Source organism: Schistosoma mansoni, chromosome 1, assembly GCF_000237925.1.
Source record: "Schistosoma mansoni strain Puerto Rico chromosome 1, complete genome".
Taxonomy (NCBI): domain Eukaryota; kingdom Metazoa; phylum Platyhelminthes; class Trematoda; order Strigeidida; family Schistosomatidae; genus Schistosoma; species Schistosoma mansoni.
In genome coordinates, this window is record NC_031495.1 from 32540938 (window position 1) to 32563529 (window position 22592).

The following is a 22592-nucleotide window of genomic DNA, read 5'->3' on the forward strand; positions in this document are numbered from 1 at the left end:
CTGGACGGTCGTTTCGTCCTATTATGGGTCTCCTCAGTAGTGGGTATCCACAATCCCGCACTCACGAGAATCGAATCCAGGACCTAGCAGTCTCGCGCCAGAGCACTTAACCGATAGACCACTGAGCCGGTGTTAATGTCTAACTTCAACTGATCCACGAAGTTGAACAACCGTTCACCATTTGTCTTCAGTGAGTTGATATCTCACAACAGACGTGGTTTGAACTCCACTGGTCACTGCTTCTCACTAGAACTCCTGGATCTATTTTCATATGAGGTCTTAATTGCTTAGAATTTCTCAAACAAACATTTATTTTCATTAGTCAGGTAAACTGTAATGTTGTGGTAGCGAGATTATACATAACGCTTACTCCTTCTGATGTAGATTATATCTGGGAATGAGACGACCTAATAAGATGACGATATTGCGTTGGTATGGTGAGCGGCCTATGCTCCTCGACGAGGGGTAACAGGCGTAAGTAGTAAGTAGTAGTAATGGCCGTGGAATAAAATGATATTTGCGAATTGATCCGTAGGCCAATCCTGATAATTCTCGATTTTAATGAATAAGACATAAATGTTACATCCACACCACTGCACACAAATTGTGAAATACAAGATCTAATCGAACATGTGACTGTTCGATGCTCTATTTCTATTCTTTGGCTAATCTGTATTTGGTTGTTTGAATAACACTAACAAAGCTTCGTTTGTCTATCTGTCTATCGGTCCAATATCATTTTGCTGAAATAAGAAATTCGAAACACGCTGATTAATTGACACACTGGACAGTTGAGACACATTTAGGTACAATGCATAATGGACGTGTTTAATCCAATCCAAGATTTATCCCATCACAATATAGTTGGTGGGTATTCTGTTGCTATAGATTCTAGCATCAATGTTCTAAATAAATCCAATGCACTTATTTAGAGGCTTAATTGTGACATGAATCCAAAACTAGCATTACTTCAGTCTAATTTTGTCTATACAATCCTACTACACTTTGATTCTGTTTACTGTACATGTCACCACTCATGTCAGGTAATTCAATTACTTGTATATACAATCAGGAATACTATCATTCAAGTTCGTACTCAATACAGCTTCCAATTAAGATCAGTCTGCAATGAGGAATAACTGTTTTGGTTGGTTTAGATAAGTGCAATCGCTCGTTTGAAACAAAAACAAAGTAATTGTGTGAATGATGGTTCTAAATTTTGCTATGAATTTGAATGTACATTATTTTCTGAACAAATATTACCACCCAGTTATTCGATCGATAATTGTTCAGTCAGTAGTAACATCTAAATTACATTAAACAGATAACTAATATAAGAGAATAACCATGTACAATACATAAATGTTCATACCAACTTAGGAATGCTATTCTATCCTTTCTGGATAGATCACATGCAGATTATTCAGAAGATAATATTTAATTTCGTTACAACACTAAGTGCTTCAAGTTCTCGGAGTGTACTTCATTTTACAATCAAAAATCCATCATTCTGGTCAATTCAAACGTGACAACGTCACAAAAGAGGGGCGAATCAGTATGACAGCCTCTGTAACAGAACATTAACCGAAACAAAGTAGATTTAGTTAAGGAAAAACATGGAAATTTAGTGAAAATATATGGTAACATCTCAGCTGAAATAAAAAAACTGACGAAAAGTACATTTGAAGGAACCAAGAAGAACAAACATTGACAGTATGTGTGCAGAGAGATTTTCACACATTAAGCTTTCCAAAAGGATCGTTAGGCCAGTGAGATGTCACTGAACCTATCCAAATGATCTGGTAGTCAGGTCGCTGGCTGTAGAAAGGTTTGCTGATCCTGTTTCAGATCAAGGACAACAAACGCGCATCAATGAATTGCACGCCATGAACTGGCCCATGTAGCGGTAGTCAAGCTCTGTTCCTTGTGCTGACTTTCAATAATATATCTCTGTAATGACCTTGTCTGTGTCGCACGGTCATCAAGGTAGCTGTTGCATCTGAATACGACAAGAGTAATCCATGTTAGGTATTAACTGTGAGGTGCGGTATCGATGTAAGCTAGTCGGTCACGTCATTCCTGTTCAACTTGAGTAGGCCCTCAACCATAGACACTGATTACCTACATTGATGATCTACAGGACTTTTCATTCAATATATTCATTATCGGCTATTGACTCGAAGAAATGAGCATAACGTGGGTGCAGAAAGAATGCAATACTGTAGACCAAGATTTTGTTATATATTGACCACTAACTAAGACGATATGTATTTAAATATTTAGTCAAAAGATTAATTTGGATGTACTGAGTGAGTAACAACTGACATTAATTTTTCAGTAGATCAATGTACGTATATGACATACAAAATCAGTAGATTAACTGCATTAGTCAGTAAATATAACTAAATTTTTGAGTTGCATACTTTTGCTGAATTATCTTCTTCCTTTAGGTTGTCTTTTCTTGATGTTATGGTCTTACTAGCCTTGCGACATCGCCCTAAGGTTTATTACTTAATAGTCTTTCTGAAACGAGACCATCTTCACTTACGATCTCTGATGCGCCACCTGTCAATGAACAAACTATTATTTATCTGAGAAATAATATATAAGGTCTCTCATTTCTAACGTTTTTTTCGATTACGATCCGTGAACCTATCTATGGACTCAGAAAAAACGCATACACACTGCTAAATATAAAACACTGCAAACCAATGCGTTGTAAGCGTTTAATAGTACGGCATAGTTTATAGTGGGATAGAGTGACATCACCTGTCAGCAATTATGACATTACAACCAACTTTAAGGGAGTAATAACCCTGTTCTTAGACTGTGAAGAGCTATACCAACTAGTCTCAGAACTAATAAAAACTGCAAAGCAATTTTTAGTGGACCGCCTAATATTTGTACCCAGTTCAGTAGACTACTGACCGATCATTAATATATCTCACTTTCACTGACATTCATATATGTATGACAGAATAATAAAACACACGATTTCTCTTCCCTCACTAACCATAGTCATTTAGGCACTCATGGCCTTACCTCTCACATTTAAACCCAGAGTTTCCTTACGTTTAAAGTGAGTGTATCATCGATTAGTTAAAAAGCACCGACTTGAACGAAATACTTTGTACTCATTGACAATCATCTCCAGATACCAAATTTAAAAAGCTTCTGGATAAACTTCAAATCTTCCTGAAATATCGAAGGTATGAATGAAGGCGAATGATAAATTATTATGTCTCACAAATATGTCGTAGGTGGTATATCACGACAGTTCTGAAAAAGAGAAAAAAAGAATGGACAAAAAGCAGAACAGATAATTGTTATATTTGTGTTTATTTTGCTATATAAACGACCCAGCGATTCCTATTGCTTAGTATTCTTATACGATGACACTCGACAAGACCCCAAAATCAGAACACGTTGAACAGGAATGAAATTGTATTCAAATAATAATGATAAGTGAACAGCAATCAGCAATCAATAGTTTAAATATCGTTCATATATTTATAGTATATGCATAAGAAGCTTATAGATTTTTCTGTAATAATATGCCCGGGCTGATCGGTTTAAAATTAACCAATCAGCGCGCAGCAACACCATCATGCATAAAACATGCTTAATCCAATCTATATCCCACTAACACCTCCCCCTTGAGCAGATTCGTAGGATCTGGTGTTAGGGTCCAACTGCAACCGCTTTACTGGTTTGTGCTTTCGGTTAGTCCATCTTCTAGGTAATAAGGACGTTGTATCATCCTTCGTTTGCACCTTGACTGTCCTGTCTGTTTCAGGTGTTTTGATCTCAAAGGTGTCTAGCAGAACATCAAGAGGTAATCTATGCTGCGTTTCGTTGTTGGAGATCGAGGTTGATTTCAGTTGGTTAGCATGACGCACCCAGATTTCTGAACCAACGGACACCTCGTAAACCACATTTCCTTTCTTCTGCACGATCCGACCAGCTATCCATGTAGGATGTTTTCCTCGATAGTCCATAGCAAGTACCTTTTGACCCACACTGAACAATCGTTTTTGTGCCCCATGATGACTATTGTACTGTTTCTCCATCATCACGTTTCGTTGCGGCTTAAGATCTGGAGTCGGACGAATGCTCTCAAAATGTGTACGTATTTTTCTGGAAAGTAACGCTTCCGCTGGGGAGACTCCATTTGTTGTCTGAGGGTTCGGTGTCGAACGGTGTATAAACAAGAACCTCTCTAAGATCTCTTCGGTGTCCCCCTCCCCTCTTGATTTTTTTAGAGCATTTTTGAACGTACCAACAAAACGTTCTACCTGACCATTCGATTGCGGATGGAATAGAGGTGTTCGGATGTGCCTGATTCCGTTCTGCTGACAAAGTGCTGAAAAGTCTTTTCTGACTTCACCTGACGACACTGGAGTGTTTCGAATTGCCGCTGCTGCTACACTCCGTATTTCTGGAACCTTTTTACCTGTCTTCTTTGCATATGAGGTGGTGTCTAATGATGGACACGACACGTTACACACGCTGTTGATGGGTATATCCATTAATCCAAGCTTTTCTAACATATCTAGACCAAGTAGATCAAGGTTTGGTCGTTCTGTTCGATAGCATACTCCTTTACAGCTATTTCCATTGAAGGAAAATTCACATTGTAATTCACCAACTTGCTTAAGTACACCTCCAGATACGTTTTTAGCCGTTTTCTTGGATGGCTTCATTGGCGGTTTTCCCAGCAAGTTATAAGTCTCTCTAGACACTAGAGTAATATCGGATGCTGTGTCAATTTGAAGACGAACCGCTATACCATTAATCTGGATCGTAACATACTTTCTCCGAATGTCATAGTCTGTTTGAAAGGCTGCTACCAGAGAAAGTGATTTAGATTCGGCTGACTTTATGTGTCGAGGACGTTTGTGCTTCTGCTTAGGCTGGGACGTACGATTTGGAGGACAATGACCTTCTTTATGCCCACGTTTGTTACACATCTGACATTTATGTTTCTTGAATGGGCAGAATCGTACATAATGCCAATCACCACATAACCAACATGCAGTCGTTGGTTTGCTACCACTTGTTTTCGGTTTCTGAACTTTTAACCTCGTAATAGCATCGACACTACTGCAGGTTAAATTAGGATTTACCTGTTCAATCAACTGATTGTCGTGTCTGATGTTCTGTAGCCGCTTACACTCATCTGTTAACGTTCTGAGTGTGATGTTAGGATCTTGATCCAAACGAGTTAGAAGTCTGGTTCTAATCTCAGCATCTTGTGGTGACTGGAGAGCTTTGATGAATATAAGGCATTTAAATTAATCTTCTGTCAACGAGCGTAACTTGAACTTTTCACATTCTCTGTTGACGATGTCTGCTAGAACACCATATTCATCGGCTTCTCGTTTCACCAAATTAAGACACTGGTAGCGAATACTAAATAATGAGGAAGATTCACCGAATATTTCTGACAGCTGAGATACTGTCTCCTCGAAACTGAGCTCTCGAGGTAACTTTGGTAATATATGATCAGCATAGCGTGCATGTTCATGACTTCCCAACTTGCGCATCAACAGTCGAGTCTTCCATGCGTCGTCTTGATTACAGAACTCTATTCTAAATGTGTCTTCCCAACGCTTGAACCACGTGAGAAATGTATTGCCACATTCGGGGTCATAATAGAATTCTGGGATGCTGCTGGCAACTGCATCACAAGAAGAAGTACTTGTAGTAGCATGTGAACTCGAGTAGTGTACGTTAAGCTGTTGCGTCAGGGTTTCTAACAGGCGCATTTGTGCGTCAAGTTGTGCTTGCTGTTGCTGTAGTATTCGGTTGAGCTGGTCATCTGATATAGGCATTTTGAATGAATTTTCCTTTTTCCTCGTCGCCACTGTTATATTTGTGTTTTTTTTGCTATATAAACGACCCAGCGATTCCTATTGCTTAGTATTCTTATACGATGACACTCGACAAGACCCCAAAATCAGAACACGTTGAACAGGAATGAAATTGTATTCAAATAATAATGATAAGTGAACAGCAATCAGCAATCAATAGTTTAAATATCGTTCATATATTTATAGTATATGCATAAGAAGCTTATAGATTTTTCTGCAATAATATGCCCGGGCTGATCGGTTTAAAATTAACCAATCAGCGCGCAGCAACACCATCATGCATAAAACATGCTTAATCCAATCTATATCCCACTAACACCTCCCCCTTGAGCAGATTCGTAGGATCTGGTGTTAGGGTCCAACTGCAACCGCTTTACTGGTTTGTGCTTTCGGTTAGTCCATCTTCTAGGTAATAAGGACGTTGTATCATCCTTCGTTTGCACCTTGACTGTCCTGTCTGTTTCAGGTGTTTTGATCTCAAAGGTGTCTAGCAGAACATCAAGAGGTAATCTATGCTGCGTTTCGTTGTTGGAGATCGAGGTTGATTTCAGTTGGTTAGCATGACGCACCCAGATTTCTGAACCAACGGACACCTCGTAAACCACATTTCCTTTCTTCTGCACGATCCGACCAGCTATCCATGTAGGATGTTTTCCTCGATAGTCCATAGCAAGTACCTTTTGACCCACACTGAACAATCGTTTTTGTGCCCCATGATGACTATTGTACTGTTTCTCCATCATCACGTTTCGTTGCGGCTTAAGATCTGGAGTCGGACGAATGCTCTCAAAATGTGTACGTATTTTTCTGGAAAGTAACGCTTCCGCTGGGGAGACTCCATTTGTTGTCTGAGGGTTCGGTGTCGAACGGTGTATAAACAAGAACCTCTCTAAGATCTCTTCGGTGTCCCCCTCCCCTCTTGATTTTTTTAGAGCATTTTTGAACGTACCAACAAAACGTTCTACCTGACCATTCGATTGCGGATGGAATAGAGGTGTTCGGATGTGCCTGATTCCGTTCTGCTGACAAAGTGCTGAAAAGTCTTTTCTGACTTCACCTGACGACACTGGAGTGTTTCGAATTGCCGCTGCTGCTACACTCCGTATTTCTGGAACCTTTTTACCTGTCTTCTTTGCATATGAGGTGGTGTCTAATGATGGACACGACACGTTACACACGCTGTTGATGGGTATATCCATTAATCCAAGCTTTTCTAACATATCTAGACCAAGTAGATCAAGGTTTGGTCGTTCTGTTCGATAGCATACTCCTTTACAGCTATTTCCATTGAAGGAAAATTCACATTGTAATTCACCAACTTGCTTAAGTACACCTCCAGATACGTTTTTAGCCGTTTTCTTGGATGGCTTCATTGGCGGTTTTCCCAGCAAGTTATAAGTCTCTCTAGACACTAGAGTAATATCGGATGCTGTGTCAATTTGAAGACGAACCGCTATACCATTAATCTGGATCGTAACATACTTTCTCCGAATGTCATAGTCTGTTTGAAAGGCTGCTACCAGAGAAAGTGATTTAGATTCGGCTGACTTTATGTGTCGAGGACGTTTGTGCTTCTGCTTAGGCTGGGACGTACGATTTGGAGGACAATGACCTTCTTTATGCCCACGTTTGTAACACATCTGACATTTATGTTTCTTGAATGGGTAGAATCGTACATAATGCCAATCACCACATAACCAACATGCAGTCGTTGGTTTGCTTCCACTTGTTTTCGGTTCCTGAACTTTTAACCTCGTAATAGCATTGACACTACTGCAGGTTAAATTAGGATTTACCTGTTCAATCAACTGATTGTCGTGTCTGATGTTCTGTAGCCGCTTACACTCATCTGTTAACGTTCTGAGTGGGATGTTAGGATCTTGATGCAAACGAGTTAGAAGTCTGGTTCTAATCTCAGCATCTTGTGGTGACTGGAGAGCTTTGATGAATATAAGGCATTTAAATTGATCTTCTGTCAACGAGCGTAACTTGAACTTTTCACATTCTCTGTTGACGATGTCTGCTAGAACACCATATTCATCGGTTTCTCGTTTCACCAAATTAAGAAACTGGAAGCGAATACTAAACAATGAGGAAGATTCGCCGAATATTTCTGACAGCTGAGATACTGTCTCCTCGAAACTGAGCTCTCGAGGTAACTTTGGTAATATATGATCAGCATAGCGTGCATGTTCATGACTTCCCAACTTGCGCATCAACAGTCGAGTCTTCCATGCGTCGTCTTGATTACAGAACTCTATTCTAAATGTGTCTTCCCAACGCTTGAACCACGTGAGAAATGTATTGCCACATTCGGGGTCATAATAGAATTCTGGGATGCTGCTGGCAACTGCATCACAAGAAGAAGTACTTGTAGTAGCATGTGAACTCGAGTAGTGTATGTTAAGCTGTTGCGTCAGAGTTTCTAACAGGCGCATTTGTGCGTCAAGTTGTGCTTGCTGTTGTTGTAGTATTCGGCTGAGCTGGTCATCTGATATAGGCATTTTGAATGAATTTTCCTTTTTCCCCGTCGCCACTGTTATAATCGTGTTTTTGCTATATAAACGACCCAGCTATTCCTATTGCTTAGTATTCTTATACGATGACACTCGACAAGATCCCCAAATCAGAACACGTTGAACAGGAAAGAAATTGTATTCAAATAACAATGGTATGAGAACAGCAATCAGCAATCAATAGTTTAAATATCGTTCATATATTTATAGTATATGCATAAGAAGCTTATAGATTTTTCTGCAATAATATGCCCGGGCTGATCGGTTTAAAATTAACCAATCAGCGCGCAGCAACACCATCATGCATAAAACATGCTTAATCCAATCTAAATCCCATTAACAAGTCAGAAAAGCTGTCTGGTGTTATTTACAGTCGCTGCATTTTCTATCTCTTTTGCTTTCGTTTCCAACCAATGCTCACGGTCGTCCCCTAGACTGTTGGCTAATCTGAAACTGATCTTTTCACGCTCTTTATCGTGTTCAGAGCCTGATGGGATACGTTTACGAGAGTGCAATAGATGTAACGGAAATCCACTGATTTTTCGAAACCCTTTGGTTCAAATCACCGGAAGATGTCGCTGCTGTTTCTACAGCTGTTTGTATATCGTTTCAAACAATATCTGGGTCAACCTCGTGTTTAGAATTTCCTAAGTGTGACTTCAGTTGTTCATGAAATTTACCTTGAACTTTTTTGTCGCTGAGTTCAACTCTAATGTGGCTTTCCTAAGTCTAGTGAGGCGCAAGCAAATGAGTGAACGCCTTAAAGCATGATCAGAGTCTAAACATGTTTTCTAGAACGATCATCAGTCCTCTATACAAAGGCTATATAGAAGTAATCTGCACGAGATCCACACACGACAACAAAGACTGACCACAAATCTGTTTTTGAATATCAACAGCATGATAATTTAAACCCTTACTAACAATAATATCCGTGACTATCTTTGTTATTTATTTCATGCAAAATAAGAAACAAACCAAGCCAAATTCAATACACAAAATTATTTAAATATGCTTAGCTGTGGCACTGACATGCAAACGAAAACTGTATAAGATATTGGCAATAAAGTAAACCGGAGAAACTTGCTTCACTGTCCAGTGAGAGAATACATATATCATTGAACTCACTTTTTGATAACGCTCAGTAAACCAAACCTCAGAAAATTTTAAAGTAAGAATGTACTCTCCATCAGATGTTATTGGAATAGGATAAGAAAAGTCTTCGTTATGATACCGTTCAGTTTGATAAATTATATGATCTGCTGAGGGAACACGATTTATTGCAAACGAGCGGCCGTAGTCCGATGCAGTACCCATGTCTAAGAAATCAGCCTTATATTCGACTCCATGTGAATCAATGTGTTTAGGGCCACCACAATTAACGGCCCATACTACTTCCCCATGAACATAGTCAAGAAATAGGAGATGGAAGAATATTACAAACATGGGCTTAGGAAGATCGATTCAATGTTTTCAATAAAATACTAAGTGTACACCCTGAAATAGAAAGCATGGGGTAAAATAAATATTAAAAAAGAAAATCATCTCAGAATTTTAAACATACACATTGAATTGAAACGATGAGATTCGAATACGAATTTATTTTGTGACCAGTATTTTGTCCACAAAATATTTTGATCCTGTTTATATGATTACAGATTTACAAAAGTGGATGTGAAAGTGATGTGCTGTCTTCGGTTTTTATAATTCACAGCCGTTGTTTATCAGAGTGATGTCAAACAATATGTTTCAAATTGTAGAATAATTTTTTAAAACAATTCACTTCTGAAAACATTCACAATAAAATAGCAGATTTTTAAGTATTTCGCTGTAAAGACAACGTGAAGTAATATCAGTAATTTTAAAACTTTTGACTGATCAAAACCTTGATTTCGAGATACATTGTCTTAGAATCTTGGTGGATTCTATTTCAGTGCTTGCTGACTACGTGACATTTACCTTTCATGTGATTTTGTAATGATTATTTTCTAATCAGAACATTTAGCTCTTTGATGACCACGGGGTACTGCGGCAGAGCATTTATTTTGCAACTAATTTAGAAACATTAAGTAAGCAAATTAGACGACTGACTGACTGGTGTACCTGTGTGAGCAATTAGAATTTGCAGTTGATGGTTAAGATTAGGAATTATATTTCGGGTTTTCATCACCAACTGACACTAGCTACAATGCTAAAACTCTATTTAGCCGAATGAATGAGTAAATTTCGCGCCGAAATCCGAGACCTGCTATCTAACATCTAGTTGGTTCGTCCATAAACTAGTCTTGCCGTAGTATGTTCTTACTGGAAAGAAATATAAGCATATGACTAGTAAATGGAAGAGTATGGTGTAAAATAAAGAAAACTGATTTGGAAATACAACTGGGATAAGTTCCATCCGGTTAATAAGGTTCAAGATACACATAAAAAAAACCAATAGAAAAACTACAGAAGACTTACTTCTAGTCTTTATTACGAACCATACGATGAGGCTTCTAGTGAACAAATAAAGTGTCATCGACCAACAGAACCTCAGTCATACACCTATATTTTAAACAACGACGCTTACTATTATGTTTTTTTTAGCTTTTTAAATGGATATCTGATTCAGTTAACTAGATTATAGTAACCAGGTAATATAAGCTTTCACTCAAACGTCGAAGCCCACAGACGAATATACGGTGTTTGATTGGTTGAATACTATCGATGAAGCGCACAGTCAGTGCCAGAACACTTCGGGCTGATGACAATCATCATCATGATGAAAAAACGAAAATAAACAAGAATCTATATTTCATCAGTTGATACCCAAATAAACCACTTTAATGGTGGAGGTTCGCAGTGCAAGGATGTCAGAATAATGCACGGTATGCAAATCACCATTCAACACATCAATCACCAAGTTTTAAGCACTGTTTAAAGTTAAACGTGGATGTCAACATGTTATTACGTAAAAACCGGTTGTAAAAAATCCAGAAATTTCGTTAGTTATCTAAAAGCACTGATAATCTACAGTGTAAATAATCTCAATGTCACTTAACGTATTATACTCATTCAAGGACAAGGTCTATTCACAAATCGTGGTCAACCCAAACGCGATAAAAAACACATACAAGCTTGTTTAATACTGAATAAATTGAAAGTTAGTAAGTCAACGTTGCTATGTCTATTTGAATAAAAAAAGTCTACATTTTCCGTTAGAACTTACTCTACAGGCAAAATGATTACTCGACCTTCAATTCAAACGGGAGATAACAACGTGTTTAAATATCCAAATGAGCGGTCCGATAAACAAATACATTTTCAGATTTATATGGTAAGGACAGAAGGCATACAGCCTGTGTTTTTTTGTTCTCTAGTATACTTCTTTGAATGTCTGGTTTCCTCTCGAATGAGCCAATTGAATGTGCGGACACCACTGTTTCGTGTACGAGGTTCCAAGACTGATGAACTTGTGTGAAAACCTGTATGTTACGGGCATTTTGTTCATTCTCGGCTTTTATACTTGCTCGCTATGCCTTCTAAGATGTCCCGATCAGGTGGTCAGAAAAAGAGAGGATATATCGGGTCCAAAATCATTTATTATTATTCTTCACATCTAAATCAGATCACCTCTTTATCAGCGGTAGGACAGAATAAAGAGATCTGATTTCACCAGCCGCTCTTTGTATAGTAAAACCCAGAGTTCCTAAATAGCACGTGTAGCTGCTCTCTGTGCTTTTTCCAGGATATCCAAGTCAGGTAGGCCCGATGTTGGGGTTTAGAAGTTAATTCTAGAAAGAGTGTGCTCACACACACCGGACACAGTAAAAGTGATCATTATACTATAAACTGTACATCTCTTCCACGCCTTCAAGAACATAAAGACCTAAGAGTATTAGTAAGTCATCACTTGGAAACAACTACTCATTGCAACGCAGCTGCTGCGAAAGGTTATCGTGAGTTACGATTACTCCGCCGACCATTCAAATGCTTTGACGAGGAGATGTTTCGAATTTTATATCCCACCTATGTAGGACTATGCTTGAAGTACTGTGTCCAAGCAACTAGCCCATGTCTGATTAAGGATACTAACTCACTTGAGGGTGTCCGGCATGTGGGAATAAAATGAGAGAGGAATCTTTCTAAATTCCCTTACAATGAGCGCTTATAACGCCTAAACCTTTTCCCCTTGTCATATCGTAGGACGCGTGGTGACCTTATATTGGATTTCGTTTCTTTAATTAAGAATTGGGTGTTAATATGTCCTATCCTTTTGCTCCCTCCAGCACTGATAATCTCCGAGGTCATACCAAGAAGGTTCACAAACCGCGATCTAATGAACTTAAAATGGGATCCCGTTTTTCTCATCGAGTGGTCAATGACTGGAACTCTTTATCCGAACAAGTGGTACCAGCCCCATCAGTGAAAATTTTCAAAGAGAAGCTGAATCTTAAAAGAAGAGAAACTGTCAGGATTAACACCAACCTGCTATCCTTATTACTAAAGACTGACTGGAGACCTTTAAAACAGGGGCTTGGAACCTGAACGTATTTGTTTGAAGTTAATTTCCAAGATAATTTCTAAATAATCCTATTTTATTTCCCCATAAACCTCTTAAAGAACCTCCCTTATATCATATGAAGTGTACAAACTTCAAAGGTCGTGAAAAGCAGGTTATCATGAAATGAATCGTCTAAATAACTCTCAAATCTAAGAGGCAAGCTGCCAATTGTTACTTTTGTGATCAACTATATATTCAGATGTGTGATCACTTAACTGTATGAATTAATACACGAAACCTGATAAAAGGGTCAGTTGAGTATAAAAATGCCCCAAAATGATGCTAGAATTGAAAATTTTATTTATGGTTGAAGATGCCACAAGTATTTGGGGTTTGAAAACAACTTAGCCAGTAACAGCTTCTACAATTGAATCGTCCCCACCCAGTGAAATCAAAAGTCAGAAGAGTGGAGGTTCGGAGATATATTTTATCGGCTATCAATATATCGAGAACTGACTGATCTTAACTGGCTAGAGATTGTAGAATAACTTGAGCACAGTGTACCCTTTTGTGATTTGGTTCTAGTGCAGGACCGACAGCTCTCAGCTAGGTGAGTCTATTAGAACTAACACTTACTTACTCACGCCTGTGACTCCTCGTGGAGGAGCACGGGCTGTACAACAGTTTTCTCCATCCAGCGCTGTCCTGGGCCATCCTTTCCAGTTCTTTCCAGTCGTTATTCATTCTTTTTATATCTGCTTCTATTTCCCGGCACAATGTGTTCTTTGACCTTCCTCTTTTCTGCTTCACTTCCGGATTCCAATTTAGGGGTTGCCTCGTGATGCAGTTTGATGGTTTCCTTAATGTATGTCCGATTCAGTTCCGACGTCTTCTCCTAATTTCCTCTTCAGCTGGAAGCTGGTTTGCCCTCTCTTTACGTTTTTCCCGGCTGTCATAGGAAAGGAAAAAATGATATGTAAGTGTATGTCGAATTTTACTCTCACGTGCTTAAGGACACAAAACGCACAGGAAAGGGAGATAAATCATATACATGCTTTTCGTAAACATTCAATAGCGTAAAAACGACTTTTACAGAATGATTTTTTGTCGTTTCGTTTGAAAAAAGTACTTAATATACATTTATGATGTGTATGCGAGAATGATTGGTTGTTTTGCTGAGTAAGACATCAGATACGGTGACAGATGTTATATATCCCCCTGTCCTTATTACTATTATTGATTAACTGTTCTTGTTGTTCGATTGTGTCGGATTTTGGTATGGAAATATATTGAAGTTATAGTCAGGCTAATCTCCTGTTCTTGATCTGAGTTGTGTTGAAGTCCTGTAGAATAGACACTGGGGTGAAATCTGGTGTAAATATTTGTCTAAGGTAATTGAACGTCCCACATACGTGTAAAGGACTGTTATAACAAAAGACCCTAGCTTTATAACAAGTATCCTAAATTTATAAAAATATATTAGCGAGCATATTAGCAAAAAACGTTTTTTGAAATAAATATATAAGTATAAGCATATCAAAATTGGTTTTTTCTTCATGTTATATATAATACATGGAAAAATCGAGATGAGACAAAAACTTATTCACTGTCTTACGTGCAATAACCGTTTGAATGTTCTGAAAGCCTTACTCTCCTTCTAGAACGTAATGCTTTGGGTTTGTTTTCAGATTATGCCAAAGTATCAACGTTAGTGATGGCTGTGGGATGCGGTATCGTAAGTGTAGGAGTCGTGTATTTCAACTGTACCGAAGGAAAATAGATGTGGATAAAATTTCCCTCTAGATACGTTACTTTGGTGCGACCAATGATGAAGCTATCGTCAGTGCCGTTCTTATCAAATATAGAGTACTTAGGTTTGAGCTGAAGAACTTTGAGGGGTCTTTCGTATGCTGATTCGAGAGGTCGTCGATGTGAGTTGCGACGTACGAAGACATGTGTACTATATCGTAAATCAGGCTTCACGAAAACATCAATGGACTGTGGTCAAATGGAAACAGATTTAACTGTATGCATTGCGTTTGTAAGCCTACTCGTGCCGTTTAGATCCATATTCGTTGAAACAGATGAAGGATCCCTAAATTCTCCTCGAAGTCGGAGTGTCATTCCATAAACCACTTGAGCTGCAGTGTACCCAATGTCAGCTTTTACTGCATTACGAATACCGGGTAAAACGAGTGGAAGCGTATCAGTCCATTGAGAAAGGTTTGCAGCCGATAGTGAAGCTTTTAGACGTCAGTGAAAGCGTACTACCTACTCGTTTGCTTGTGAGTGGTAGGCGTTCGTTCGGAAGCGAGTGATTCCCAGTAGTGTGGTCAGATAACGGAAAAGTTCAGATTCGAACTGGCGTCTACTGCCTGTAGTGACAGTTGAAATGCAGTTGAAGTTTGATACCCACCGTTCGGTGAAGGCGCGGGACACTGTTTCATCATTTGTATAGTTGATGAGTACTGCTGCTTGCCATCGAGTGAAACGGTCTACGCAGGTTAGGAGATAAGAGTATTCACTTCAATCTGGTAAAGGTCCTACCAAATCCAGATGAACATGGTCGAAACGAGCATCAGGGGTTTTGAAAGAGCCTAAGGGACATTTGTTGTGTCTGATTACCTTAGATTTCTGACAGGAGCGTGCCCACTCCCTCACGTCTTTATTCATACCAGGCGAGCAAAACCGTTCGTCTATAAGCTTGATTGTTGCACGGACACCTGGATGAGGAAGTTTGTGCAACGTATTGAAGACGTTGCGCCGATAATGTTTCGGCAAGATTGGGCGATCCCTACTTGTAGATGTGCCACACAATAAGGTTTCCTTACCTGTTCCCATCTGTTTAATGTGCAGTTTTAGAGTTGTCGAGGATAACTCATGCTGAAGATCGGTGTCTTCTTTCTGAAGCTGGACGAGTTTAGGAAGGTCGATTTCTTGGAAACTGTTAACGGACATTATACGACACAAGGCGTCTACGACTATATTGTTTGCTTCAGAAATGTGTTGTATATCTGAAGTAAACTGTGAAGTGTAGTCGAGTTGTCGAGACTTTCGGAGTGAGTACAAGTCTGAAGATTAGCTTGAAGAGAAGTGATTTGTGATCGGTAAAAAGAGTGAATCTTCGGTCTTTAACACAGCGTTGAAAGTGCTGTGTATGACAATACATGACTAGAAGTTCCCTACTGAACGTGCTGTACCCCTAATCAGTGTCTAGCAACGGTCTCGAGAAGAATGCTAAAGATTTCCAGTTGTGGTTAACCCATTGTTTATAAGACTCCTCTGTTTACTGAGGTACTAATTGGTGCTTGAGTTCCCTGGTGTGCAAGCATGGTGGCTGTTAAGATAAGTTCCTAAATTGTAGAGAGTGTTTTTCTCGCGGCATCGTCCAAATTGATGGATTTCGCATTTCCACGAAGTTGGTCGATTAGAGGTTTCGTAACGGAGGCGCAGTTTGATATGAACCTGTTATATCCTAGCGAAGATATAAGTACAGGTAACTTCTGAGACCTATAAGTGGACGATAATTTTATATATATTTTCATTGTTTAACTACTGAGTAATTAGATTATGTACATCTATATTCACCTTATTATAAGCTTCATTTTGACTTATGGATTATGATTATTATACGAATTATTGTCCCTAAATTATATTCAGTTTATTGATTATTGTCTCACACGTTCACAGCCACATTTGGCTTGTCCTTGTACAAATATTATTTCCTACTTTATGGTGTGATGCGGTCTGTTTGTCTGGTATATAAACCGAGTATGCTTGAAATAAACGATTCACATAGCAGAAGCTGCAATTGGTGTTCTGGACTCAATTGGAAGGGCTAGGCGGACAAGGGACCAATAAGGACGCTAGACTGCTCATACCAGTTGAACGTCATTGATTTGGTACAGTGTTAAGACTAGATAAGTCGTATTCCGATTGGTGGATAACTCACGTGATAAAAGCCGGACATGAAAATCATAACGAATCGGCCTACGGTATATTTTTTGTAAAGTCATAACAAAACCGTCTATAGAAACTTATGAGTCCGTTAGATGTGCTCAATTACTTAAGGGTGGTCGTTTTTGGGTAATCCAGAATGGCCGCCTCCTTGCATTTTAGAGGTTGGATGCCCTGAGAAAAAAACACGTGACCCGAAAGTAAAACTGCAAACCGCGAATAGACCTGAGATCAAGACATACGTAAAAAGCAGTTGCAATCGCATCTCGGTCCCAAATCCAACTTAGTGGAATTATATCTAATGAGACTTCCACACATTTACTGATCAAACCTCATCGTTAGAATGTCAAATACATCAATTTATTTAACCAAACTTATTACTGTAATGAACAAGAAAACGAGTGGGGACAATCGAATGTATTTAGGCACAAAATTACAGAGTAAAATGTGAGAACTATATAGTAAATAGTTATTTTGCAAACTATCAATCAATTGTCTCAATCTTGACCATTCGTTCTGCAAATATCAGTCCATAGTCTCCGATTATTATTGTTCATGCATTTTCATACCAATTGCGTCCGTTCCCGTTCTCTTCTTATCGATCTTCTACTGAAATACATTCAGTGCCCGACCATCGTTATGTACTACTCATGTGGGTATAAGTAACTCACACAACACTACAACCGAGTTTCAAACGTGACAAACGGACACATACCGTCGTACGCCACATTAAGACGGAGAGAATACTAGTGTTTGCACGTCCAGGACGCCTTGACACCTCCCGTCTAGCTCTCACAAAGAATGAATTCAACAATATGAGAGTTGGGTATCATACGTTCCTACGATCTTCCGTGGGTATCACCGCTTCATATGGTATCTAAGAAAAAACCTTGTGGCGACTATAGAGCTCTTAACAGCCGGACTATATCAGATAGATATTATGTCCCACACTTACATGAATTTACTCATAGTCTATCTGATGTAACGATTATTTCAAAGGTCGACTACATCTGTACCAACCATCACATCTCAATTCACCCGGACGATATTCCGAAACAGCCATTACTACCCCACTTGGGTTATACGAACTTGTCCACATGCCTTTTGGACTAGGGAATGCTGCACAAAGTTTACAGAGTTTTATTGATCAAGTGGTATATGGCTTAACGTTTATATGTGCTTACATAGACGACTTACTTATCGCCAATCAAGATGAAATAGAACATCTAACTCATCTAAAAATGCTTTTTGAGAAGCTAAGCATGGATTAGCAATCAATTCTGACAAGTGTGAGTTTGGAAAGCAATCCCTCACCTTTCCAGGTCACATACTCGATAATCAAGGCATGAAACAAGTTCCTAGGGTAACACGGATCATTAAAAATCATCCTTTACCCGATTCGTTCAAGAAACTACGACGTTTCCTTGGGATGATCATTTTTTACTCAAGTTATATTCCGAAATGTTCTGACATAGCGAAACTGCTAACTGATTTATTATGGGGACGCGCCAAATCACTGATGATGACACCGCAGGCAATTCAAGCGTTTGAACAGTTGAAAAGAGCCTTACTCACCGAGGCATTGCTGGTCCGAAGAAAGGTTGGTGCACTTTCATCAGTAATGATCGATAACTCAAATGTAGCAGTAGGTGCTGTACTTCAGCAATATGTTAATCAACAATGGCAACCCCTTGCACTTTTCTCAAAAAAGCTGAACGTGACGCAAGCAAAATTTAGCGCGTTCGGCAGAGAACTGATGGCTGTCTATTTAGCCACCAAACATTTCCGGTATATGTCAGAAGGCAAGTCTTTTAATGTATTTACTAATCACAAACCTCTAACTAAATCCTTGATGCACAATCATGATAAATATATTCCGTGCGAAATTCGTCAACTGGAATTCATTTCGCAATTCGTAGCTGAAATGCGCTATATAAAAGGCAAGGAAAACGACGCAGCAGATGCACTATCGGGATTACATATCAATACCTCAATCCATTATATAAACTATCGAGATATGGCGAAACATCAAAATCTCGAAGTTGTTGGCATCGACAAATTAAAACCAGCGTATTTAGAGCACACCAAGAAACGGACAACAATAAAATCATCTAAACCCTCAGCAAAACAAGCACCATACAAACTGCCTGCAACAAATAATACTTCACACCGAAGTTCTACAGCAACAAAAACTACAACAAGATAAGGAAGAGTAGACTGGCCATGCAGGTACGTTTCAACCACTATATTTATCTAGCCCAAACCCTGAAATTGTTCTTATAAAACAAAAATCCTTCTTTATTTTCATTATCTGTTCTTTGTTGGCTCCACGGATCTTCATTAGGCTTACTTTTTAACTTCATGCAATCCCTCAATTTTAAATATACATTTGTATACGCATATATAAAACGTTTCAGCAATTACATGCTGTCATTACAACTTAACGTTTATTCATCACATCGGGTTGTACATTTATTTTAAAAACAACTTTTTTATCCCTTTGTCGAACATAGATTTTATTTTTAAAAAAACAATGTTCTGGATGGGAGCTTATGTGGCAAGCCCATTCAACTATTGTATTATTTATATGTGAAAATTATATTTGAAAAAAATCTCAGCGATTAATATTTAAATAATTTCAACGTTTCGTCCAGCTAACTTGTCTGGACTTTTTCAGGGTAATAATCAAAATCACCAAAGAATTATATGGCGTTTTTTTAACAATATTAAATCTTTACCATGTTAAATCAATCATAATTGGATGTTGAATTTTTGTAAAAAGGATAAAATGAGTCAGTTAAATGAGAATCAAGTGAAAAGTTCACGATGCGAAATAAAATAAAAGGAGACTGGATGAATTGTGTGTGTGTATGTATGTGTAAGGATGAGTTATTAATGAATGATATTCGGTGTTAATGTTTTTATATGAAGGAGAAAAGTGCAAATTGAAGGTTCAAAAAATTGTTTCTGTATAATTGAATTCCAAGTAAAAATGAGAATCATCAAGTACATAATTGTAATGCCGTAAATAACTCATATTAATTTCAGTCGAAATAACGATTCATGTGAGATAAACAGGTTGAATATAAAGAGTCCAATTACTCGTTAATGAATATTTGCTAAGTAGTTGCTAGCTGAATAGCATCGTTTCTGTTTAGGCTGTTCTTATTAGCCCATATATACAGCGCTCACGCTGTCAATCGTCTCCTTTGATCATTACCCTGAAGAAGTCCAGACAAAATAGCTGGACGAAACCTTGGAACTATTTAAATATTAATCGCTGAGATTTTTTCAAATATAATTTTCATATATAATGACTTCTCTATACTCGGCGCCCAAAGTTGTTTCTTATCAAGATGAAACAATTTCCACAGTGGAAACTTCTATATATTGCGCCAACCATAAGTAGCCAAATGGAGAGCACAGAGATGTCCCAAAGGACATATGCATACCATTGGTTGAGGAATCGATAGATTTTCCAAAGGATATATATATATATATATATATATATATATATATATATAAGTTATTCGGTGATATGGTAAGCCAATCAGAAGTAGCCTAATGAAGTCAATCGAAAGTGACCGAAAAGACAAGTGCATTTCATTGGGTAAGAAATGGATCAATTTCCTAAGGGAGAGTTGTACATGTATGAATGAGCATTTGTGCATTTTATCCGGTAGCCGAATATACTTTTTTGTTTACTCTTGTGTTCTCACCCAAGGAGTCAATCGGGGGGTTAACGCGTAGAACGTCGTGCATCAGTATCGGACCTCGGACAACCCCTATCATAATAAATTCTTTGTTGATCTCAAGTTAGTTAATGATCTTTTGCCGGATTGTTGGGTGGATTTATACAAAGTATTACGCATATATTTATGGAATAGGTCACATCTAAGAAATTTTCACTGACACTGGGTGTGTAAAGCGAGACCTTTGAAACACATCCTCAAAGCATCATCCCTTGTATTCTCCAATTACGGTAGACAACTAAATTCTGGGATACCTCGAGGGCCCTTGGACACAACGCCGCTCACCAGCATTCTCCATACAACTCCGTATCGAGCAATCCTTTCCAGTTGTTATTCATCCTTTTGATGTCTACCTCCAATTTCCGATGCAGTGGGTTCTTTGATCTTCCTCTTTTCCGTTTTCCTTCAAGATTCCAAGTTAGCGCTTGCCTCGTCATGCAGTTTGGTGATTTCCTTAATGTATGTCCTATCCACTTCCAAAGTCTATTCCTAATTTCCTACTCAGCTGGAAACTGGTTTGTTCTTCCCCACAGAAGGCTGTTGCTGATGGTATCCGGTCAACGGACATTGAGTATCTTACGTAGACAATAGAGTACAAATACTTGTACCTTTTTGATGATGGTTGTGATAGTTCTCCAAGTTTCAGCTACGTACACTAGAACTGTCTTGACGTTCGTATCGGAAATTCTGACTTTGATATTGGTTTACAGCTGTTTTGAGTTCCGTGTGTTCTTCAGTTGTAGGAATGTTATCCTTGCATTGCCAATCCTCACCTTTACGTCTGTATCAGGTACTCCTTGTTCATCGATGATGCTATCTAGATAAGTGAAAATTTCCACCCCTTCCAGAGTTTCTCCATCAAGTGTGACTTGGTTGGTGTTCTCTGTGTTGTATTTGAGAATCTTACTTTTTCATTTGCGTATGTTGAGGTCTATTGATGCAGAGGCTGCTGCTACATTTGTTGTCTTCGTCTGTACTTGTTCGTGTGTACAGGATAGGGTGGCTAGATCATCTGCGAAATCCATATCGTCTAGCTGATTCCGCGCTGTTCATTGTATTCCGTGATTCCACTCAGATGTCGAGGTCTTCATAATCCAGTCAACTACTAGAAGAGGAAGGGGAAGAGTACGCAGCATTGTCTGACTCCAGTCCTCACTTGGAATGCGTCTCTTAGTTGTTCTCCATGCACAACTTTGCACTGCAGTCCGTCGTATGAATTCCCATTGATGTTGACGATCATCTCAGCTACTCATACCGTAGTGTCGAAGAAGTTTCCATAACGTCCTCCTATCCACACTGTCAAATACTTTCTGATAGTCAATGAAGTTGATGTATAGTGACGAGTTCTATTTAATTGATTGCTCAACAATGATCAGGTGTTCCGATTTGGTCTGTACACGACCGCTGTTTATGGAATGTGGAAGTTGGGTGTTTTCTGAATCTTTCTTTCTGTTCAAAAATACTCTGTTGAAAACGTTCCCGGTACTGATAGTAGTGTGATGCCTCTGTAGTTAGTTGTCGCACTAGCTGAGATATCTTTTCTTTGCTGTCTTGATGAGGTATCCTTTTTCCAAATCTGTCGGCACTTGTTCTTCCTCCCGAATCCTTCAAAATAATGTGAAGCATTTTCGCAGTTACTTCTATGTCTGACTTTAGTGCTTCGGCTGGTACATTGTCAAGTCCTGCTGCTTTCTTACTCTTGATTCGTCTTATAGCCATAGTGGCTTCGACTGTTGTCGGGTGACATCTATAGGAGTGCTGCCTCGATGTCCGAAAGGGTACAGTGTCCCTAGTCTATTCGAGAGTTCTTCAAAGCTTTCTGCTCACTTGTTCCTCTGCTTTGAAATCCCAGTGATCAACCCTGCTTCTTTGTTATTGACCGGTTGCTCTGGCCTACTCCAATTCCCTGCCAGTTTTCACGTCGCATCATATCGCTGTCTTATATTCTCTTGTCCTACAACTATTTCCACTGTCACTGCTAGGTCTCCCGCTTCTATCCGCCTGTCGGTTT

The 22592-nt window shown here is 38.8% G+C and overlaps 1 protein-coding gene across 1 annotated transcript; it reads right to left on the reverse strand.

The window, feature by feature from the left end:
- Nucleotides 1-9394: 9394 nt before the first annotated feature.
- On the reverse strand, nt 9395-11631 carry Smp_005060.1 (hypothetical protein; the record flags this gene model as incomplete). The annotated part of the gene is made up of 2 exons (XM_018794093.1): nt 11598-11631; nt 9395-9886 (listed from the first exon to the last, which is right to left on the reverse strand). Exon 2 carries the CDS (start codon nt 9833-9835, stop codon nt 9395-9397), a length of 441 nt encoding a protein of 146 aa, XP_018648540.1. The 5' UTR covers nt 9836-9886; nt 11598-11631.
- Nucleotides 11632-22592: the final 10961 nt, after the last annotated feature.